The following is a 24,696-nucleotide window of genomic DNA, read 5'->3' as shown; positions in this document are numbered from 1 at the left end:
GCGAAGCCTCTTGATGATACCCTGGAAGTACTGTGCATACACAAGAGGACTGGCCTATCACTCAATGCTAACTGCGCTTGAGGACATGAAATTCAGTGGCATCAAAAGCCAGGCTGTGCAGTTGAGGACTAACAACAGCCTCAACTATAGACTGAGTTCAGCATTTGGAAGCAACTGAGAAGGACCTCAGTCACTGATCACAGCATAACAATGGGTGTCAGTATGAGGACATTATTAAAATAGACAACGGCAAGCCTCGCATTTGTAAGAGGAAAAAGGAACAAGAACTGGTGCAGGGCTAGCAGGATGATCATGAGAACTTTGCACACACACAGTAATAGGCTCTGAACTAGCTATTAGATTCTAAAAGATAGTTTGTGAGTTACAGTAGCTAGTTCTACATCACATTAATGTTCACTAGTAGTCAAAAAAGGCAAATATGACACTAGGAGCTATTAGGAAAGCATGGAGAAAACAGAACACAACCATCCAACTGTAGAAGTCCAGAGTTAAACCACATCTTAAACAGTGTGTGCAATTCTTAGTTATCCCATTTAATTTACAAAAGGATAAATTAAAACTGGAAAGGGTACAGACAGGTTAAATAAGGATAGGAAAAGGTACGGAACAGATTCCTAGATGGAACAACTGAACAGATCAGAACTCTCTAACCTAGAGAAGAGCTAGTTCAGGATGGATACAGTTCGATGCAATTGCAGGTGGTATTCAGAAATAAGAGGGATCAACTTTCCACTACTTCCAATAAAAATCCTAGACATCATCGAATGGAATTGGTGACTGACAGGCTTAAAACAAAAGAGAATCATTCCCCCTCACCCATCCCGTTTTTAAGCACAGTCTCCACTGCAGTTAGGTTTGTCAGTGGATGTTGTGCATGTCAAAAGGTTTTATTTTTTTCATAAAGCAGTTAGAGAAGCACACAAAAAATAACTGTCAAAAGCAATTAAATATAAAGATAACATTACAGGAAATCCCTGAACTTCTCGTTCAGGGAAGATCTCCAGAAGTTCAGAGAGCTTTTCAGGGACATATCGCTACAGACTGACTTTGTTCTTGCACCCTTCCCTAGCTAACTGCTATTGGCTGTTGTTGGAGATAAGCTACTGAGCTTAATGGACTTCTGCTCTGTTCATGGATGGCCATGCTTACACTCTTACAAATGGAGAATCTATAAAGAAAGACTAAAAAAAATCAAGATTCATTAAGGCTGAGATGGGAAAGATTTTATACAAGTTAAATGTTAGTGAGGAAAAAACCCCGTTTAACTTAAAGAATATTAACTGACTACAAATTACAAATAACTAATCTGAAAATCAGGAAAAAGGCTCTTATAACAAGAGTTTTCCAACTGGAGTAGCAGGTAGCCAAAAACTTACTACTTTTGAACAGGAGCACAGGACATTTAAGAAGAGGATTATGTGATGCCCAAAAGAGTAACAGGATCTGGATTTGGAAAATCCCTTCTACTCGCAGTTCCTGTAAGATCGGTCTCCAGCTTCACAGTTGGTAAGATTAAATATTTACCATAAAATTCAATTTAGCCTTACCTCCCTCTGGATATGAACTCCATAAGCTTACTGTTGAAAAATGTGCCAGTGTTGCATAAGGTTTTCAATATAGAGGCTTTTTACCTTTCCCTCTCTCCTCTGGAGGTCCACCTGGAGCATCCATTTCTCTGTGGTCAGAGGTCCCTGGTCCATCATGCCAGGGCCGTTTGCGTGGTGGTAGCGAGGCCATGTCCATGCCCTGGAGCGAAGAAGAACGTTCTCGGTTAGCTGGAGAGTGTCCATCATGAGGAGGGTGATCTGGACGAGGACCTGATCGTGATAAGAAGAAACAGGATCATAAGTAATGTTCATCTGATCATTATTCCTAATTTTGGAATCAACCACATAAATTTACATACTTTCCACATTATTTGGTCCTCAATTTTTTAACTTAATGTTCTTTTTTCTAAACAGGCAAAGAAGCAAACAGATGAATAAACTGTAAGAAAGCTAAAGGTAAGATGATGAAGATAGGTTTCAAATAAAGTTTAAAAGATGGGAAAGAAGAAAATGATAGATCTAAAACATTCTTTTTAGGATAAAATATTTTCATGTATTTTAGAAAAGAGAGAATCACATATTCATCTTTCCTTTTTCATGTGTCATTTATACTCATTTTTTCCATGACACTCCAAAACCTCAGTTTTAACCCTATAAGGGGTTCCCATTCATAATTAGTACTGTTAGTAACACAAATATTCGTGTCAGTAAGCTGTCACTCATTGTAGCTGAAAACTTGAAAAATTTTTTTTTTAAACAAACAATAGTGAAGTTGCCATCATAAAAGAGAAGGATTACTCTGGCATTAAAATATGCCTCAAAACCACGTGATCTGATGAAGACATGCTTCAGTCATCCACAGGTGGCAACAACAGACAGTTCTGAACTGTATACGAGTTGAAGTTAAAATCAAGACTTTAGGGCCACAATCTTTTTTTTTGTTCAGTGATACAGCTGCATTTAGAGCCAGTCACATTCTGGCCAGTTAAGTTCTTTCTAAATTTAGAAAGTCCCAGAGAACTAAGTATTGCTTTTCTGGTAGTGATAACAAGCATGTGAGATACAGAATTAAAAAGTGCTACTTTTAAAAGTTAAATATCTAAAAGAACGGTTATGTTAAAAGAAGTCTATTATCTAATGCAAACCTCACCAGATTTTTTACCTGGTTCTCTGTTTCCATCCCAGGATTCTGGTTTCCGTCCTCCTTCAAAGCGTGGAAATTCATCTGGAGTAGGAAGCAGACCTTTCCGGCCTCCTGAGCAGCAAGAGATGCAGGAGGGGATGGGAGTGAGAAGAGACATTGTATTCATGAAACTGTAACAACTTGCCCAAGAAAAGTCTTTGCTTCCTCAGCCTTGCATTTCAGCATGAAGAACGCTCCCTCACCTCTAAGAGTACCGCGACCTCGCCCCCGAACACCATGGTCCCTTCCTCTCGCGTTTTCATCTGGAGAGTCAAAAGTGTCATCTGGCCCAAAATCTTCAGGACCAGGAAAGCCATCTCTCCCCCTGGGTCCCCGGCCCTCATGTCTTGAGGGTCCTCCTCTTCTGAAGCTACAAGAAAGAACATGGTACAAATGTGGTTTTTAGGCAAAATTTACATTGACAAACTTGAGTCATCTTCACTTTAATAATCAACTTGTTTCTGAACTGTTTTACTTAGTACTGTAGCACATACAATTACTACAACAGGATTTGTGGGTAAAAAAAGTGCTCAGTGCTCATTTTCTACCTCTGAGCACTTTGTTTATTCATTTTTATAGTTTTCCCTCTGATGTCCTTTTGTTATGTTTTTCATACAAGAAAAATATTGTCAAATATACTGCATTCATTTAATGAAAAGGGAAAAATCAGTGAGTCATGTTAGATATAAGACTTAAGGCAAGGTAAGGAAAAGGACAAGTGAATTTCCCTAGCTGTTGTGGTCTTATTTTCCCTTCCCTTTTTTCCCTTCCATTTTAGTGATAAAAACTAACTGAAAGATACAGGTAGTTAGCAAGAGTCATGGCTATAGCAAAACATTTCAGCATCTAAATTCTGTTCATTTTGGATTCTTTTGCTATAACATTCTCGTGTGCATTCAATTCTTAAGGATCTAAGTTGATAATTTTAGCAAAAGATCCTTGACTGTACTTGGCTCTGTAGTGATGATGGTTGCTGAACAGTGCACAGGGGCATCCTACAGCCCAAAGAGTAGTTTATCCAACTGCAATAATGAAAAATTCTGTTTTGCAAAATGTAGCCATCATGACACTGAAGTTGGTTATTTCCTTCTAGTAAGTACCATGATATCTTCAGTAATTTGATGTGATTGGGTTCTGTATCTTTTGTTAAACAAGTATAGTTCCTCCAGTATTGCACTGGGGTTTTAACTCAGATCTTCAGAGAGAAAAACGGTTCTTACTGAACTGTCAAATGCCATTTCAGGTAAGCCTCTAGATGGCTGCATGAATACTAGCACTTTTGTTTCTTACAGTACCAGTGTATAAACACTTGGAGTGCTTGTAAAAGTGCAAACATGTTCTGTGTATCATTGCAACTCCAAACGTATGCATGAGCACCAGTTGTTAGGATCATCTCAGTGTACAGCCCAGGTCCCACAATCTCCGTGCAAGCACAGACGAGACGTTTAGGTGGTGCAGGCACACTGGTTCGGGAGTCCTCACGGTGCAATCCCACACTACTCCTGCCCACCCCTCAGCGTGACCTCTCATAATGTGGAGCACTGTCCTTGCCCGTTCACACTGATGCCCCCATCCCCTCTCATCCCAGTTCCACACTGGCCAAACCATAGCCACAGTAAGGTTCAGATAGTCTTGGCTTTGTGCAGCATCCCCTTCCCCAGCTCATTAAAGACACAGTGCATCCTATTACAAGCAAAACTTTAGATACTTTTATTTAGAATTTTAACAACATTAACCTTTTAATTACAAATTTAAATATTTTAACAGTAGTCATAACACAATACAATATTTTTAAACTTTTACATTTTTTTTTAATTAAAAACAATAGGTCTGTCTCCACCTCCCAGAAAACAAACACAATACAGAGAGGAGGCTGCTGTGCCTGTATAGGTACAACAGTGGATGGAGGGAGCGCTGTGTATGGACAATGAACCATTTTACATTAACTTGGATGATTTGGGAAAACAAACTGAACAGTTTCAGGTACAAATGGTTCAAATAACCACAGAGCAATATTGTTTAGCCTTGAAACAGCACAGTCCTCTAGGTGTTCTTTAGAGGGTCTCCCATTTTAATACTGACATGGTGCGATTCTGCTTAGCTTGTAAATTATCAAGACTTGCAACACAAGGTCCTATGGCTACCAGGAATAGTGCCTTGCCTTTTGCTGTCAGGCAACTTTATGGCCACAGTTCAGATTTGAGATCTACCATACCTATGCCTGACATAGCCACAGCGCCTAATATTGTGTCATATATACCCTTTTTCACTTTTGCATATCAGTCACACGTGAACCCCTGCCTTGTATAGGGCTCAGTTCCTGTTTGACTGCTCTCAAGTCGTCTTCCTTGAGGCCTAGGACCTTAATGTACAGAACTACACACTGTGCAGATTAGCAGGCAGGAAGAGGCAGGTCTCTGCAGTAGAAGCATCATGTTGATATGCACAGGTAGAGTAAGAACAGGACAGAGATGAAAAGGACGGGAAATTAGAGAGAAACACACACATACACACACATCCCTCTCATGCTTGATCAATCCAGTTACAATCTCGATTCCAAACCAAGCCAGCTAAATGAGTGGGTTGGGATTCTTAGGTTCACCTCAGCATCTGCAGTAAATGGCATCTAATTCACCTTCACTCAAAGGAATTCATTAAGTTTGCTAAGCACAATAAGCCCTTAATAGCCCTGTGCTCATTCTTTTTAAACCAAATTATCTGTACAAGTACTCGTACTGTGACGAATAGACTCTTCTTAGTTCAGAAGTCAGATTTACAGGTCACAAGTTTCTTGGACACTCCTTGAAACCTTTTTAAAATCAGGATAATAATAAAATAATTCCCAGTCCCTAAACATTTCCAATATATGATTCAAAAATCTCTACTGCACTTTTAAAAACGTCGTCTGCCACGTCTTTTAGAATTCTATAATGCAGACCATTCACAGCTTGGATGCTGTCTATTTTTACTCTTACGTTTTTAAAATGGCTTTAATTGTTACCTTCTTTTAGTTACTGTTCATTTCTTTTCATACTCTTCACACAAAAGGAAGGTACATCTTTACAGAGCTAGGTAGAAAATAGCTAAAAGAAGAGCTGTATAGATGTAAAGTAAAAGGAATGTAAGAAAATGATTAAAAAGGCAACTAAAACACACAAAATTCACATTATGTGGAGACCACGATATATTTGTACAAGTACACGTTTCTATACATATGGAGTTGGTGGTCAGTGAGAGGCTTAGACCGTGGAGGCCAAATTTTACTGTTAAACTAGCATAAATCTGGAGCAACTTTCAGTGACAGTTAATCTTGCTGACTTAAGAGTAATTCCTCCATATTTACATTGATAACTAGAAGCAAATTCATCCCTTTGTGATTCATTTGGAAACTGCGAGCAATGACATGGACATTGCTAGAAACTAGATTATTTTTGAGTTCTTCGCTTGGCATTAAGAAATAAGTCAGAAAGAAATAAAATTCCTACAAGCAAAAACATGAGAAAATAGTCTCAACAGTCCAACAGATGCAGTAGCTCTGCCCCTTAATATTTGATAGTAGGATCACTGTTCCTGCTCCTTACGAGTATATTACATCTCATTCTACAGTCTCTACAGTCATGCTGTAGTTTGTGACTGGAGACAAAGTCTCAAATTCCATTTCTAGTGTTCAAAAGTTTGTCACTTTAACCTTCAAGTTTCCTCTCAATTTTCATCAAAACGATCTCAAATCTTCATCCTGTGTCACTTGGTCTTCTCTACAAATTTCCTCCCTTCTCTTTACTTACTGTTTAAAGACACGGAAGCTGCTGTGTACAATGACCATTTTTCAAGTTTTCTTCTATTACTGAATGATTTTATGGACTCTATACTCAGGTATATTAGAGTTTTCATTTCCTTATTGGTTTCCAGTTTATAAATCTGAAACAGATAGACTCCTTAATGAAAAGGAAACCAGGGAGAAAGATTTCCCTCCGTTCACCCTTTACCCCAAAACAATGAGTAGATTTATTCTTACCTCTCATCGCGTCTTCCCCGGAACCGTGCATCCTCAGGATCCCGTGGATATCTATCATCTGATGGTCTCCGTCCTTCCCAAGCACCAGGAGGCCCACGGTTTGAACCCCCTCCTTCAAATTCCCTGTGATCGGGAGGAAAGGGAGGCCCAGGTCCACCGCGTCTCCATTTTTCATCTTGTAATGGTGGGCCTCCTCTCCCCTCAAATTCCCGTAATCGATGGCCAAATCTCTTATCTGGATGGAAGTCGTCCCGGAAGTCATCTGGTCGATCAAAGTCATCATGGAAATCTGGGTGAGGTCCTCGTCTATCTGGCATGCCCCTGCTGTCTCTACCATCACCCCACTCCTGGCCACCTCGAAACAACCCTCTCTCAGGCCCATGATCAGGACCACCACTGTTCTGGTCGTGCCTTCTATCTGAGAGAGGGCCCATGTGATGGTTTGGTGGACCACGGGAGTCACCTTGAAGGAAAAAATCACAGCAAATTTCTGTAATGTTCTCTAAAAACATTTCTAGGATGCTCTAGTTTGCACATTTCTCCAAAGCACACGCTATACATTTCACACTAAATATTCTTTGGGGAAACGCTTCTCCTCTATATTCCTGCCCAAGTCTATGGAACCTTCTCTCTGAGCCAGGGCCCCATGCTCTGCTACAGCCTTTTCTGCCTAGAGGCACTGCACTGGAACAGTCTCTTTTTGGAGAGTTGCTCACAGAAGAACAGACAGGATATATAATTACCTTTATTAAGACCAGGTCCTTGGCTGTGAGGGCCGAGACGACCTTGTCCTCCCTGCTGCCCCAGTCCCGGTATCAACGGTGGAGGACCTGGGTTCTGTCCGTCCTATTAATATATGACAGGAGAGGCTACGTGAATTACCATGCATGAGAATTTTTGCTTTTAGGCATTTTGTAAGAGGGCAAAATACATTTCTTTGCATAAACAAAGATCATATATCTTCACAGATTTTCAAACCGCAGAAACAGCTGATTTTGCAATCGTTTGAGCCTAGTTTTTCAGACATTCACATACTAGTAACAACTTTTTAGTCACTGTTTGAAAGTAAATGTGATTTTATAGAAAAGTCACCATTTCAAGGACCAATCCCCACCAGCTACATTTTACTCGTAACAATCAATGATGATAAAACTCATATTTTAGCTGCCTGCTAGCAAAGATGAGGAAATCGTGTATATTTGTTTGAAAAACATCAGGTACTGACTTATACGCGGTTAAAAAAAAAAAACCCGCCTAGACCTAGACTGCAAGTCCAAAGACTTCCTTTAGAAATGGACGAAAAATGAGACAATGAAAAAAATTGGTATATCAAGAGTGTCTGCCAGGGGGTGAAACTACAGGGACCTGCTGGTGGTGGTACTAGTGAACCTCTCCTGTAAACCTTGCTTTATAAACTGTTAACACAGAAATGCATGAGCTTGGTTTTCACTGTGCTGGCAAACTTTTTCCTAATTCTAAATCAAAGCTCAAGAGAAAATACTAAAACTTTAAGATGCATGGCTAAGCACAAAGGGACGAGATGTTACTAAGTTATTAATGTAAAGACAGTGATAAAGGCAGAAGCTGCAGTAGCCTGCTTTTCCCAAGCAGAAACAGCAGACTGAGCAAGAATTTGCAGAAGTTCCATCAACCCAAAGAAAAAAGGAGAATAAATAAGGTTTTTGTTATTCTCATTCTCATTCTCTCTCTCTCTCTCTCTCTGAATTTTGCAAGGTTGCTGTACAAAACCTTTTAGGTTGACATCACTCAAATAAATAAATAAATAAATAAAATCTCCCACCCCCAACAACCAGAAAACCTCAAACATTTTTTTCTAGACAAGTCTAAAGAATAAGATTTGGAACTTGCCTCTGTACTGCCTTGTAAAAGACCTTCCAGACTGCAGATGGTTTGTAAATACTTAAAAGACTACACTCCATAATTGTACTCGTGATTACACTGATTAATCTCTACATGAATCCACATTAAGTAATTTTCATGTTCTGTACTTATTTTTTGGAAACACTACTATTTTTCTTCAGTTCAAGAGTAGTAATAAGTTAATTAGTGCATTTTTTTCCCTTCATATCTTGAAATATGGATTTTAAATTATATACAGAACACTTACATTGAATTGCAATACCTAAGATAAGCACAAGAAAAGCATACAAATATGCACATACACATATACAAACAGCACACTTGTAATGATTATTTTTGTAAGGATTTTGGGGGGAAAAATAGCAAAATAAAAGGTTTGATCCAATGCCCATTAAAAAAAAATGCCTACCCAATGACTGAGTGGTGAGTTGAATCCAGGACACAAATTCCCTGACTAAACACTATCACAGTGCTTCTGCCATTCTTGACCAAAACCTCGCTGGAGTTTTATAATTTCTCATATATTTAACCTATGATGCTTACTTACAATAAACTTTCTTCAGCTTCTTAAATTCATGCCACTTTTGTTTAACCAAAAAGCAGTTTTTAACATTGGCTAAAAGACTTTCCTTAGGGCTTACAAAAAAACCTTACCCCAAATAATTAATGATCTGACAAGGTAGGAAGACAGAATGGCAATACTGCATTTTTACATGCCTTTCACCTCAAAATGCATTATGGGCCCCACCTTGTAACCGCAGGGCTAAATTCGCAGAGCTCAGGAGGGCAGAGAGTGCGGCAGCAGCTTTAGATGACCGCGTCCTCCTCCGCACTGTGCCACAGCTACGCTTGGGCTAGTGGCTCACCTCTCCCCTATCACATCTACCATATCCAAACCGCGCAGCTGTTTTAGAGCAGCCACCTGTATTTTTTGCAGAATTTTTCATACGGACCCACAGGAAAAATTTGCCTTTCTTCTAAAACATTTCACAAGCTCCTAAAGTTTGCCTGCACGTAGACAATAAAAAGACTTGTCCTGAAGCATTCGCACCTTGCACAAGCAGTAAATGAGATGAAATTCAGCATCTCTATCTGAAAAGATTAGATGTGATTAAGACCAATTCTTCTAAACCAGCAATAGCGAAAGAGCCACAAAAAAAGTACCACTGCTAACTAGGCAATACTGTATTTACCCATCTCTATTTTAATATCAACATGCCTATCTCTGGAAAAAGATTTTGCCAGCCATCTCTCGGGAAACGTCCTTCCCACAAACAGTTCTCTGTTCTGCTTCCCGTTTGCAGAAGGTAGCCGATCTCAGACCGAGGAAGCGAGGTGCATCCAGCCCAAGCACCGGGCAGTAAACCTCCGCTCTCCAGTGCGGAGTGGATGCAGTTAATAATGGTTTCTTATATGGAGCTTTACCTTTACAAATCTATATAAATATTCAGTATTAATTTCACAAGCCCTTGATGGAGCAGACAAATATTCATACCCTCCTGTTATTGATGGGAAAAAGAGGAAAGCAAGTGATTTGGACAAGTTTACAGAAGATAAATGTCAAATCTGGGAAAAAAAAAAAAAAAAAAAAAAAAAGCCAAAACCTACTGCTAAAAAAATCTGAGTGAGGTAACTACTATTTTATTCATATTACAGAGAAGCAAACAGGAGCAAAAACTGACAGGAACATTATGAATACAAAATCTGATCTTTTTTTTAAGGCGTTACCCTACTAAAGCTACACGAGGAAGGAAAAAGGGTCAAAAATACTTGCTTTTTTCTTTCTTCTCAATATTTATGAGAGACTAAGATAGTAGTATTCATTAAGGGTAACTGTCCACCTGTCAAAAGCAGCTACCGAATTCTGACCTCAGAGCGTTAACAGCAGTTTCGGACAAGGACAGTCCTACACGCTCTGCATGTAAATGCACACAAGCTTTTATACACACCCACACAAGCTTGGTAATTATTCTCAAGGCAGAAAAATTAGTCTCCTTAGCATAGCCATGAGAAATGCTATGCTAGTATGAATTAGAGGAGTGATAGTTATGGCACCGAATTCTATTTTCTCAACTTTGATGCTTCTGAAACCTCAGCGATAGTGTTGCATTAACGGACATCTGGAGGGAGTTGTTGCTTATTTGCTTAAAAAGCAAATCAAATAAATATACAGTTTGTAGGCCACTGTGCCTCAGTCTGAAGTTGAATCTCTTAAATGAAGCTCACATCAATGTCATCACACGTTACTGTGAATGGTACCAGACTACACACCAAGGGGTATATCCACACCACCTAAAGCATCTATAGATGCTAGCGCAGAGTTGCATCTATTCAGTGAAACTCTAAAAAAGTTAATCTTGTTAAAAAAAAAATCATGTATTTCATGATATTGGATAAAAGTAGGGTTTTTTTCCCCAAAAAACCTCCCTCCAAAACGCACCTTAAAGCTGCATACAAACATGACAAATTTTAAGTACAAAATCAGTGCCAGTAAAACAGGGGCTTATAAGAAATACGTTCACAGTAATGAAAACAGTAAGCTCTCCGTGAGCTGCGGCAGACCAGAAGATGGAATAAGCTGGCTATTAAAGATCCTGAAGAGCTGCAGAGCAGATTGCACCCAAGAAGACTGTCGCTCAGCCAGCCTTCACCAAAAACTGACTCAATTCCTGCAAAATTAGCCAGTGTGTCTGTAAGCAACACTCTTGGGTGCTCCACGTCAGCTTAGCGTGAGCACAGGGCTCGTCGTCCTTCCTTGGGCCCAGAGGGCCAGGGCAGGTGCTCAGCAAGGGTCCAGGCTGAGCTCAGCAGTCCCAGCTCGCCCTGTCGGACCTGCGCTGGTCCTACACAAGCCAATACCCGCGCTCCTGCTCGTGCTTCTTGCCAAGTAACCACATACACAGGCAGGCAGAATCTCTTAACTGGTGCCCCAGAAGGTATAAAGGCAGCTACAACTATTTCTAGACGTACACTGGAAGCACGATAGCTGTGCTGCTGTGCACTGAAAATGAGACGATAAACTCAACCAGACCCAAGCCAATTCCAGGTGTGGCAGCATCCATGGTAAACTCATCCCATACTTTGGATAAATACTGTGGGACAACTGAGAATTGGCAGTAACTTGCATTAATTAATGAGGTTTCTTTATGTTAATTTTGCTTAAATTTGACTATTTAGTGCTTACCAACTCGCCAGGAAATTCCCCATTTAAAAGAGTCCAGTTTCTTTGGAGTTTCTGCTAAGGTTAAGTATTTTCTTAGCAGACATTGATTTCCATATCTATATTTCCAGTAATCCCATTTCTACATTTACCTTTGATGCTTCCAAACCACATGACTCTTTTCATCACCATTTAGTTTTTTTCAATGCCTCAATTCTGCAAATACACCCAACCTCCGGACTCTCAGTTCTTGCTCAGCGTTTTTACCACGTGACATTATCATTCCTACGTTCTTAACAGTCTCCTTGTTACACAGACCCACACATACCTGATTAAATGGGGGTCGAGGCCCATCACCCAGCAAAGGAGTTTTCTGCTGCTGGAAAGGCAGAGGGCCCTGGGAAGGATGTGGCCCCCTTGAAGGGTTTGGCTGTCCCTGAGGTCCTTGCATATTTCCTTGAGGCCCTACTAAAGAGCCTTGCGGAGGTCCCTGCTGGCCTTGTGGACCTGGTGGTCCACGCAATTCTTGTGGCGGTCCTAACATTGTACCTTGAGGCGGGGGTCCCTGTAGGCCCCTCATCTCTTGGGGACCATGTCCTAGTAAACCACTCTGCATATGAGGACCTCTCATTTCTTGCGGATGACCCATCATCATCCCTTGTGGAGTAGGTCCCTGGTTATCTCTGGGTCCTGGTGGACCCTGCATCCCTCTTGGATTAAGTCCCATCAAAGGCCCTTGAGATATAGGGCCTTGCATCCCTTGAGATCCCGGAGCTCCTTGCATGCCATGAGGAAGAGGTCCTTGCATTCCTCGGGGACCAGGTGGCCCTTGCATTCCTTGACCACCCGGAGGACCTTGAGGACCCAAGTGACCTTGGGGGCCAGGTGGACCCTGCGGTCCTAAATGAGTCTGAGATCCAGGTAGTCCTTGTGGTCCTAAGTGGCCTTGTGGGCCAGCACTACCCTGTGGACCTGGAGGCCCCATCGGCCCATGAGGGCCAGGATGTCTCTGCATTCCTTGATGCCCATGTAAATCCTGAGGCCGTGGCATTCCTTGTGGAGGTCCTTGGGGGCCTGGAGGTCCTTGTGGTCCCATGAACCCTTGTGGACCTGCACCACCTTGGTGTAATGGAGGACCTTGAGGTCCCATTTGTCCTTGGGGTCCCGGAGGTCTGAATTGTCCTTGTGGACCAGGAGGTCCCATCTGAGGCATATTCATTGGCATCTGCTGAGGTGGGAGGGGCTGCTGAAATCCTTGAGGCATCTGTGACATTGGGCCTTGCCCTGGAAAAGGCTGGGGTCCATGAAGAGAGCCTCCGGGAGGTGGTGGCTGCACTTGCTCAGCTTGCTTTTGTGCGAGTCTCTCAATCTTCAGTTGCTGTCCCAAAAATAAAACAAAAAGACCCAGAAAATCAACTAGGCACAGAAGTATAGGAAACAACTAAAATCAGAAACAACTATCTCATTCTTGGGAACTTAGAAAGATTTAATGCTTTTCACTTATTTAGTAGAAATACAACTAAAGGGATTAACTAACTGAAATGCAGGGGCCTCACAGCAGGTATCATACTATAACACACTAAGTCCATGCACTGTTCAATTAGATGTTTTTTGAAACAAATGAAAACAGTCCCACAAAAGCAAGCTACACAGTTTGGTGTTAAGGTCCAACGGTATCACTTAGAGCACTAAAACAAATTTGCTAATAACTCTACATACATACCTCCAAGAGCTGCGGGTTTGTGTACTGAAGTGCTGCCATTTCCTGTTCAATCTCCGCCTGCGTCTTCTTCTTCTCCTCCAGCTTAATATCTTCCTTTCTATCATTTAATGGCTCAGGTGGGGGAGGCAAAGGGACTTTATTCTGCATCCATGCCTATAAAGAACAATGAACATAAGGTGAATTCTGAGGACTACACACTGAATGTACAATACATTGCTGCATTGGGAAAGGTCTTTTGAAATGCTATGTAATATTGATATTCAAAAGCTATAAACTAGGTCGAATAAAACATGCATATCATATCATCCTATTTTCAAGGTATACATACAGGATATAAAGGATTTAACCAATTTTTTAATGCAGAAATAGTCATTAAATTAACTACTGTGGTACATTATTTTGCAGCAGATGTGATCTAAAGGAGCTGATACTGGAAATCCAAATGCTGTTAAGAGCTAGACACTTTTTGAAGTTGAGATCACAACTTGTTCTGGTGTTCACTGTGTATCAGGTACTTACCTGCTGAAACTGTGCTGGTATTGGTTTTGCATAGGGCACTTTTTTCTGTGGCACTTTCTTTTGGTCCTTTTGCATGACTTCCTCCATTCCCCAGTCCAGTCCTGGGATTGTCATTTCAATATCATTGGACTCATCTTTTCCTTTAGCACCAGGGAGACAAAGAGTCAGCACAATACAGGCATACAGAGAAACTTTGTTACTCTCCTTACAATTTATTTAACAAAAGAGAACAAGAAGTTCTCAACTCTTTCTTCTTTCCATGGAAAATATGCACAATACAGAATTTCAGAAAACAGTATCTGTGCTACCAAGATACAAGGAAATGAAAGAGGTCACAGTATCTGGATGGTTCAAAAAAACGCCTCCCCACAGCTATTTCTTACCCATCTGCTCTTGCTCCATGGCTATTTTCAATTGCTCAGGTATTCCCATCCCAGGAATAACTGCTAGGCTGTTGGGTTCAAGATCATCTAGAGGAAAACAACAGATATTTATTCTTGGAACAGTTTTCCTTTAAATTATAATTTTATTCTTTTGGTACCCCACATGCTTTTACCTCTGTTGGCTTCATTACATATTTTACAACTGCTGGGACACTTTTTATCCCACGTATGAATTACAGGATATTAAATTAAAAGAATGGCAAGTTCAGATTCATAAAAACACTCCAAAAGGCCAGAGACTATGTCTTTTCAAGAAAGTCACACCTAGGGTAGAGGCTCAAAAAAGGAAATATTATCTTATTATCTCATACCCATTCCCACTTTTGTTATAACAAATGTGTATTTCCTAAAACTTAAATCAGATTGAAATGTTACATTTTAATTAATGTCCTCAAACACAAAAGAGCAGTTAATGAAAAACTTGAATAAAGAAACAGGTGCAACCCTGGGAAAAGAAAGGTCACCGAGGCATGCTGTAGAGCTGGGCAACCCAGAGCAACCCAAGATTACCAAGAAAAATCCTTGGAAGAGGCTAAAAGTTTTAAGATTTGAGTCAAGTTCAATAATTTGAAAGGTTTTCCTGTGCTCTGTAGCTCAAGACTGTGGGAAATCATGAAGCTTTCAGGAAGCAAATCAAACTGGGGATATTGCTGGAGAGAGCACCAAACCTCCTTCCTGTGATTGACAGAGCAGGTCTTACCTCCCGGAGCTGCAAAACAAAAAAAAAAACCTCACTGTTAGAATTGTGATCCTTGATAACATAGAAAATAAAACATTAGTAAAAATTATTTTTATCTAGGTGGTCACCAATGCTATACTGTTTCATCATCTTCCCCAGAAGCTACAGTCTAACTTCTGCTATATTCCCTTGGCTTGTTCCTGACCCCAATCCTCCTCCTCCCCCGTTCAGGGCAGTTGCCTTACCATATTCCACACCATCTTCTGACATGCCAGGCAGCAGATTCAAGTTGTAACGATCTCGCATTTTATCTCCAGGTCGATTTCGAGTCCAAAACTTGCTGTCAAAAGGAAGTTATATGATCTCAATAAACAGACAGAAGTATTAAATATTGTTAACCAAATTTTGTTCTTGCTTCTCTAAATTTAAAGTTGCTGTCTTGATTATATAAGGGTTCAAACCCCTACTGACCAAGCTCAACCCTGAATTCGGGCATCAGGTATGAGTTTAAAAGAAAAAAAATACGTATATCAAATTATATATAATCATGTTGAATTATACAATTCAGAAGATGCTTCAAAGCACAACGGGTATAAGAAATGCAACACACTTATATACAGATCCTGAGCAGGCAGGTATTTCCAGTTCTTCCCAAGAATTTCTCACTCAGTTTAAATATATTCTTAACACACAATTAATGTTGTCAATACACACAAAAATTCCACTGCATTTATAAAATACTGCATGTTTACAGTGTGTTCAACCCAAAAGATTCAAAGCACAAACTGTATGCCTCCAAACATGCTTGCAATGTGAAAACAAACACATGGCCAGCAGATGATCTATGGGGAAAAAAGACTGAGGAGATCAAAAGGAGTATTTTTTTAGTGAAAAACAACAACACTGATTTCATCCTTTCATGTAAAATGTCAATGCGTTTCCCATTAGATAAATTTGTCTCTCTGCTTTGCCAATGCCTTGTGTAGCAGAATAATCTCAGTCTGTTCTCTGTTCACCTGTGCCATACTCCTTCCCAATTTCTAAATGTATATACGTTCCCCTAAATACATTCTTTAAATGCTTGAAAATACCTGGTGTGATCATTTGAGCCCGAACAGAGAATGTGTCCAAGCGGATGCCATGCCAGACTCCAGATCATTCCCTCGTGGGCCATTTCCATTCCACCAACCTCCTTCTCAACCCTGATGCATCAAAAATCAATTATCACACAGACGAACATCTGCTACAGATACAATATAAACCTTTCACTGTTCTATTGTTCCTGTTCTCCTACCCCCTAAAGTTTTAAGCTTCAGTTATTTTTCTCTTGGGTGAATAGACTGTTCCCAGTTGAACTTAATAGGAAACTCAGTAATGTAGGAATTCTTTTAAACTGTACATTTAAAAGCAAAATATTTACAACATCTCAGAAGAAGCTCTAACAAGCTAGGAGCTTCAAACACTCATCGCCCTCTCAAGAAAAGACTATTAGAAAACACTACAATATTAGAAACTTTAAGTGCATGCAATTGTTTCCTTTCAAATAGATCTGCACAGGAAAATGTCTTGATAAATAAAGCATATTCACAAACATTCTCAGGAACAGAGCAAAACTGTACCATAAACATGTATGTTAAAGCTTGTATTCAAAGATGAAACACATTTTATTTTTAGTACAATAGCTCACACATCCGACCAACGTCTCTCCAGCATGCTGCTGAAAATGCCACGTACCCAACATGCCAGAACAACAAAGAGCCATCAGACCCTCCGCTGGCGAACAGCCCTTCATGAACAGGATGCCAGGCAACAGCTGAAATACAAAGTAACTCACAATCAGGAAGTATAATGCTGGGATTTCTAACAAATGCAAATCAGCATCTCAAAACCTTTCATTTTTAATCCAATGTTACCAATAAAAATCTTCAAAATACAACAACTTCTAACCTGTGGCCTCTTTCTTATGACCCCTGAAGACTTGAAGTTCTTCTTTCAGATTACGGATGTCAAAGAGCTTGCAGAGATGGTCACGAGAAGCTGTTAGTAGCCAGTTTCCGTTCAGGTTCAATTTTACCTCCATCACTGTGTTTTTATGAGCATGTCTGCAGGCAGAGAAAGAAAAAAGACTTATTGTCCAGATACCAATGTGTCAGACACAAATAAAATGTGATAATTTACAAGTCCCAAATATTCAGGTCATCAACAAAGTCATTCAGACTACTAAACTAGAATATTAGTGCTTTCTATGCCAAAGACCCTAGGCCTTAAAATTGTTCTTTTGTACTTAAGACTAATTGGTAGTGCTCACTAAGACAGTATTCAGTTACTGTGCACGTTTCTACTGCAGTGGCCTCTGGCTGATCAGAGATTTCTTGTGCCTAGTTAAGGACATATCTCATTTTTGTTTTCCAAATGAGAACTGTTTGACTAGGAAGTCTATGAACAAGGACAAAGCCAACTTAAACAGGGAATATTACAGTCCCAGTTTTCCAAGTTCAGACTTCACGTAACCTCAACGTTTTCTGACGCAGCTAAAGCACTAACTCTCTATTTGAGGTAACTGTATAGCTGAAAAGATGTGAGGCAGAAGCTGGAAAGAGAATTAAAAAAAATAACAATCTCATGAAGTTATCTCTTATCTGAGAAGAGCAGTCTCGGGACAAGAACTTACAGTGTGGCAAGGCTCTGGCCGGTCTTTGGATCCCAGAACTTGATCGGCTGTTGGCTATCTTTACTTCCCGACACAACCAATCCCTTCGTTGGATGCCAGTCAACGCACTTCACATCGGCTCCGTGTCCTGGTAAGAGCATAAAAATTGTTCATTTAGAGATTTCACAGAAATTGAAAAGACACTGAAAATTAAAGTGCACATACCTTATAACTGTAATGCAAAACTGGATGAAAAACATCACAGAGCACAAAACATGAAATCAAGCTAAATAAAAACTCCCCCAAATTATTTAAACTGCATTCCTTCCCGCTAATCACTGGAAGTATCGTCTCTTCAGATTTCACCCTTGTATACTAAGCTCATGTCAACTAAATAAAAATTCTTTAAGGTGCTGCTGCTGAAACTGGTACTTCTTTTGGCTTTGGCCCTACACTATCACACATTTTAAACACGCACTGAAGAAGCATTTGTCTTGAGGTGTTAAGGGAAAATACACCATTACCCTTCATTTTATATGAAGTATTTTAGAAATAAAAGACAAATATGTATTTTTTCCCAGCCTATCAGTATTACCCTTTTGCTGCCCCATCAGAAAATAAACAGAGAAATGAAATTGTGAACCCAAAAATTAAATTAGCATATCATGAGAAGAAATCTTATGTGATGTCACCTACCATCAGGTCAAACAGATTCAGGTTTTTCTGACAGTTAAAAGTCAGGAGAAGAAAACCCTCAAGATATCACCTCATTTTAAACAGACTGACCGACCTTGACAGAGAATCTGTGCTGCTCAGATGATCTAAAAATCACTCAAGAATAAATGCTCATTTCTGCTACACAACAAAATGGGGAGGTTTCTGAGCTGGAACATAGGGGTTTAGAGAAGAAATAACGGATGATAATTTCTTTCTCCAGTATCTCTCCACAGCAGCCCACTTCAATGGAAAGCCAACAGTAATGGTCAATGCCAGAAAATGAGAGAGCATGCAGTAACTAAAGAAAAAGCAAGATGAGAAAAGAAGGGCTGCCTAAAACATAAAGGCACTAAAGTTATAAAACGGCATGGAGGAATGGTGGGATGTTCCATCAAAGACAAACAGTTCCCATCAGGGTCAGACAGTTCCTGCAGAAGCTGCTTTGTTCTCAGGTGGAGCATTTAACTTCAAGCAGCACAAGCTTTCTTAATATATTCCTAAATTCAACAAGACATTAAAAATTAATATGGTTGAAATTTTCCTGAGGCTGCAGAAAAATCAAACCAGGACCAGCAATAAAAGCAAAATCTAAACACTTAAATCACTCCTCCATTAAATGAGTGCAACTTTCTCCCTCTCTGATACCTATAGCTGGACAGAGAGGGGAGAGATTCCTGACCCAAGAAGAAATGAACACAACTTTGGTGAGTATATGGGCAGCAACTTCAATCCTTAACTGACACCACGTGCGAAGGAACCCAGTTCTCCTCCCTCACTCACAGGCAGAACTGACCTCAGAATAGGCAGGATCTCAGGGAAGAGCCGGGAAGTTACTGAGACTCTAAACCTGCTCACGTTACCCATCCGGTGGTCTTACCAACACCAGGGCCCTTTGAGATGCATTTCCCCCCACCCCCTGGTTCTTCTGATGCAGAAAAACATGAAAGGCACTGGATTTGCTCTAAGTCCATGTCTCAGCTAACGCAGGCAGATGACTGCGAAGCAAGTCTAGTTTCTGAGTGTTTATTTGGGAGGAACAACTCCGCCAGTAGTAAGAAAGAAAAGTGCTCTACCTCAATACTGAAAGTCAGCTTCATGCTTGCAGATTTTCAACTGATGATATTCTGGAGGTACTTGTTATCCTGCAGCCCCCAGGAAAAGACAGAGGATTTTAATTCAAGGGCAACATTAGGCCCTTATAGAGAAAGGTTCCATTAGAGGTAATTAATAACTGGTTGAACCATACTCAAACAAATGTTATCATAAATAAGAAAAACCAAAATCCAGCAAAAACCTAAAAATTACGTTGACCTTGTTGGTCCTAAATAGAGACTTAGTGATGCAAGAGTGCTCCAAGGGCCACTTTCTGCTTGGGCAGGGGGACCGCATCCTGCAAACAAGTCATGCTGGTGAAAGGCAAACTCTGGATAAGAGCTCACTTTTTGCAAGACCTGATTTCGGCTTTTCTGCAGAGATCTAAACCAACCCAAACATGTACCTTGAGCAAAAAAAAGCTCAGCCTGGGCAATCCAGTCCAGGTTCAGAGCCAAACTCTGTCACAGAGCAATGGGAGCAGCCACCCTGTAAAAAGCTTCACAAAGGGAGGGACGGTGAACTGACAGTACAAGACCAATATGCTTCTCAGAAGGCTGTTTCGATAGTTACTACATATTAACCGCAGACACATGAACCACAACGCTAAAAGCCAGCCCAGAGATGCTAAGACACTCAGAACTTCTCATCAGAGCAGCTAGATGATTACGTACTTATCAGCAGGCTTTTGACTATCTCCAGCATCTTAAAACTGACCTGAGGGACAAAACCATCATAACAACAGATAACCGAAGTCTTCTGCAGAGAGCAATCTTACAGCCAGCGTGCTTTGGACTGACCACAGCAAAAGTGGGGAAAAACTGGGAACCTCCGTTGTTGGCTGCTCAGTCACCTATCCCACCCTCAGCACAGTCACCTTTTAGACAAAGCCTGGGACCGAATGCGATCGTCGTATATACTTAGCAATAGCTCCCCAGTGCAGCGAGGCTCTCTTGAAGGTAAGGAGAAAAATTAACTCTCTGCTGCAACAAGCATGCTTTAAATAAATCACTCCTAAAGGAAAAACTGAGGGGGGCTGGGGGTGTCAGAAAAAGCTAAGAAGGAAAAGCCTAACTCAGCAGAATTACATGAGAATACTGAACAGTATTATCTAACCAGATTTAAAAAAAAACAAAAACAAAAACAAAACCAGCAAGTAACACCATATATTGCCTTTTCTTCTTTCTACTGATAAGGAGACCTATATACTACTGTCTGTACTGACACAGATGATAGAGAAAATGCATTTAAAATAAAGCTCCAGAGGGAAAAAAGCCTAGTTGTTTTCAGTTCTCAGTGCTAGGCTAAGACTTGGGAATCGGACTCTCCTCTGGCGCCGGAGCCCTGTCACCAAGCACCACGTTCGCAGAACTTTAATTCATGCAAATCTCTGTAGTTTGCATTGATTATTTGCTGACTCTGAATGGCTTTTCCTCAGTATCTGATTTCAAAAGTTGCCTAGATCTGTGACCAGAGCCAGCAGGTTAGAATGGGGATGCTACTATCTGAATAGCACCTTTAACCTTTCTGCCCTTTTATCCTCCATCTATGAAAAGAATAGCTGTTATATCATTTCTCTATTTCAAAGGGACACTGTAAGAATAAATGAATTGAAGTGCGTGAATTGTCCGGAAATCATGGTACACGAAGGCCTAAAAATAAATTAAAATGATCGAAAGACCAAGGATAAAGATTTTTGATAATGTCAACTCATTTAAAGTCACCATGAGTTAGTGCCTGAGCATAAACCAATACACTAACACTTCCCAGTTTTGCTGTCTTTTTAAAATCTGCATTAAAAATACAATGAAAAATAAGCATAAGCAGATTCATTCAAAAGTTCAGATACATAAGAAGTATTTCTCTAATAATACTTTTCACATGAGTAAAAATTTCTGACCAGAGTAACTGTAGTCACAACCCAGTTAACTAATAAAATATTGTTTGTTAAATACAATTCCGGCCAACCTATTTGAAGGGTTGATCTTTAAAGACACCATAGAGAAATTCTGGCCGGAGAAATGTATAACAAGCTATAACAAGATTATGTGTAGAACTGTTTGATCAACTCCAGCATGGCACAAATAAGAAAAAGTACATGTAAATTAAGGACTTGTTTTTCTCTCTTATTCTGTAATATTTGCATTTATGACTTAATAAATGAAATCTAACCTATTAAATAGCACTGAATTGTTTGCCTTTTATTACTGTTTATAACATATCTATATATTTAAAATGCAACTGTGTATAAACTATTGCTTATAGATATATTAGGTTTACTGCTACAGCCAGTATTTTTCTATTATATTCTAACACCTAGGAATGAGCCCTATTCCAAAGGCACATAAATTGGAAAAAGAGCATTTTATAGCTGATATTGTACAGTTTCTGGATCATTCCCTCACTTCTGCTCAGTTTTTTTTTCTTTTTAGTATATACACATACTGAGATGATACTCTCTTGTACTTCACATAACAAAGAGCATTTTCCTTAATTTGCTCCCAGATTCATTTTCTAGCTCTGTGCTAGAGGATTATTAAGTATGGTATCTGGAGAGACTGCTAGAGCTTTAATCTACCCTCAGGGAATGTCTCCTGTACCATCGCTATTTTTTCACATGAGCAGCACAGTGCAGCATAATGAAGCCTTGTTTACAAATCCCATTTTTAACAGCTCTATAGTCATACTAAGTTTTCTTCCCAGACAAAAGCTGTTAAAACAGGATGGTCTCTCTCTTTGTGTTTATCAACTGTGAAATCAGGAGATAAAAAGACATCAGTAAGTGCTAATGAAATAGGTGTAGGTAGACAAGAGAGAAGTTTTCCCAATTCCATCCTACTGAACAGGTAATGGGACTCATATAAGAGAAATAAAGCAGCCCCTAAAATGTGTTTCCACACATGAGTTTAAGATTTTGTCCTAGTCCCAATGTCCTAATCTCAATTTTACAACAGGTCTTTCACCACTCAGTGAACAGTTTGAATCTCAGAAAAATCTAAAAATGTAGCAAAGAAAGTTTGAACTCGTATAATGGCAAAAAATCATGAAGAAATCTGGCAATATTACATGTAAGTAGCAGCAATGGCATGCAGGTATCTGAATTCTTTACATCTGCTGAAGTTCACTGACAGTGTCTTCTGTAAAAGTTTACAGAGAGGAGGAAAATATCCAGCTGGGTCCTTGTGTGTGTGGGAGCTGGGTCATGCAGGGTTCAGCCTTCAAAGTTACTTAACATTTTGGACCCAACCCAAAGCACTTAAGTATTTCTTTCATCATAATGGGACTGCTCACATGCTAAACTTCAGTGAATGTGTAAATTCTTCAGAGCATTGACGGCAGAATGCTGAGCAGCTTCCAAAGTCGAAATACTTTGCTTTGAATAGAAATAAAAATTACACAACTGAAAGTGTCTACCGTTTTAGATCTGTGCTGTCAAGTCTGGTATCACTGAATAGGTTCATGCTACAGTCTACAGGCATTATAGAGACACCTCTCATTTTAGATAGATTTTCTTAACTTCTTATTTTTGAGTATAGCCTGCCTGGGCACAGGCAGTGGTAACTGCCTGTATGTGTTGCAAGACACACGGAGATAACACACACTCGACAGCAGGCTGTGCAACAGCACTAGTAAGTAACGGGAACAGCATCTGTAACACACAAAGCGCTGTTTAACATTTTCTTTGAAATGAGAACTATATGCAAATCAACGAGGTATGCATGTTTCACCATTTCTACTCATAAGAGATAGTTAAGTCGTATGTAGACTGATCATAGCTGATTGAGCGGCAACAGTAAGTTATTTTAGTATGTAAAAATATTATAAATATTTTCACTAATTTTGATTAATCAGTGTCCAAGTTTTCTAGCTCACCACTGTCACTTTTATGCACTTAATCAACAAAAAACAATCTATGCATAACAAAGTGCATCTCTAGTATAGGGAGTTCACTTACACGATGATGCTTTAAAATGCAGCACGATGCTTAGTGCAATACAGAAGTCATTATTTCCAATAAAGAAGTCCTTATGAATCTTAATTAGGAAGCAATCAGGAAGCTCAGAGCCAGCTCAAGAGAAATGAGAGTAAAAGCAGGGCAGACAGAGCACAAAAGGGGAAGATACAGCAGATTAAAGCTGACCAACACCTTCTTGTTCAATACATATGCTAGTGCTTAGCAGCAACGGCAGCTGGCCGTTTTTCACCACTGTTCATGCTCGAGTTAAAATATTTATGAAAAGGAGGCTGGATGCTACTTTGTACTTGGGCACACTTCTCAAAATTCTCACTCTGTATGTCCTACAATGCCTTTGCAAGTACTGGGCAGAGAATTAAGAGGGCTTTTAAAAACACAAAAGGTAAACAACATCCTTTTTGGGTTGATTATTTTATCTGTAAAGTACCTGGGACTAGATGTTCTTTCCTGTTCAAAAATTAGCCAGCCTACTTTGAAAGCAGCAACACACTTGCTATTCATTGACAGAAAGTATTTATTTACAACGGTATTTACATTTAATGATATTGAAAATGAATGTTATACAAGAAACATTAAAAAACGAGTAACAATTATAAGGAAAATTCTCATGCTTCATAACATAACCAGCTGATGGGAGCCAAAAACACACTCCTCAGAGAGAAACTGTTCCACAATTTCCTATTGCTTGGCTTCTGGCACCTTTCTTTCAGGCATCTGGTACTAGCCACTGGATCTGAAATAGCTTGCACTGCAGCTAATGAGTGTTTACTGTCCTAGGTCATCACACAAGACAGATCTCTAGCCTAATGTGGCGTGGTAATTATTATGTGCCGACACATAAAAAAAAAGGGGGGGAGAGTATAACTAAGTCCAGGAACAGAGCAACTGGAGGTCCTCATGGGAGGAAAAAGCGCAAGCTTGTAAGATGAAAAACTCAGTGATTTTGTCAACCGTTAGTCTGCAATTTCCATAGACTCGTGGCTTTATATCTGGGTATAGAATCAGCTTGCTGGGCAGCATGTTTGTTTGTAAAAACAAAAAACGAATCCCAGAAAGCGTCGGCTTCCGCATTACTATGCCGCCAGTCAAG

General features: G+C 39.9%; 1 protein-coding gene and 1 long non-coding RNA gene across 2 annotated transcripts in view; one reads left to right on the top strand and one right to left on the bottom strand.

Annotated features, from left to right (window-relative positions):
* Nucleotides 1-24,696, bottom strand: part of WDR33 (WD repeat domain 33) — a 71,063-nt gene that overhangs the window by 2,554 nt on the left and 43,813 nt on the right. The window contains exons 8-22 of the mRNA XM_026109598.2: nt 17,843-17,969; nt 17,119-17,273; nt 16,906-16,984; nt 16,263-16,373; nt 15,417-15,511; nt 15,193-15,201; nt 14,433-14,519; nt 14,050-14,189; nt 13,531-13,683; nt 12,136-13,185; nt 7,510-7,612; nt 6,767-7,229; nt 2,955-3,121; nt 2,731-2,823; nt 1,653-1,838 (exon numbers count right to left, since the gene is read on the bottom strand). Of these exons, the coding sequence (XP_025965383.1) occupies nt 1,653-1,838; nt 2,731-2,823; nt 2,955-3,121; nt 6,767-7,229; nt 7,510-7,612; nt 12,136-13,185; nt 13,531-13,683; nt 14,050-14,189; nt 14,433-14,519; nt 15,193-15,201; nt 15,417-15,511; nt 16,263-16,373; nt 16,906-16,984; nt 17,119-17,273; nt 17,843-17,969 (3,018 nt within the window). The remainder of the gene's footprint in view (nt 1-1,652; nt 1,839-2,730; nt 2,824-2,954; nt 3,122-6,766; nt 7,230-7,509; nt 7,613-12,135; nt 13,186-13,530; nt 13,684-14,049; nt 14,190-14,432; nt 14,520-15,192; nt 15,202-15,416; nt 15,512-16,262; nt 16,374-16,905; nt 16,985-17,118; nt 17,274-17,842; nt 17,970-24,696) is intronic.
* On the top strand, nt 1,731-4,084 carry LOC112988841 (uncharacterized). Its single transcript, XR_003260637.2, has 3 exons — nt 1,731-1,869; nt 1,983-2,024; nt 2,754-4,084. It is a non-coding gene; the product is annotated as an uncharacterized LOC112988841 (long non-coding RNA).

Source organism: Dromaius novaehollandiae, chromosome 9 (assembly GCF_036370855.1).
Source record: "Dromaius novaehollandiae isolate bDroNov1 chromosome 9, bDroNov1.hap1, whole genome shotgun sequence".
Taxonomy (NCBI): domain Eukaryota; kingdom Metazoa; phylum Chordata; class Aves; order Casuariiformes; family Dromaiidae; genus Dromaius; species Dromaius novaehollandiae.
The sequence above is the reverse complement of the archived record's forward strand: the minus strand, read 5'-3'. Positions and strand labels throughout refer to the sequence as shown.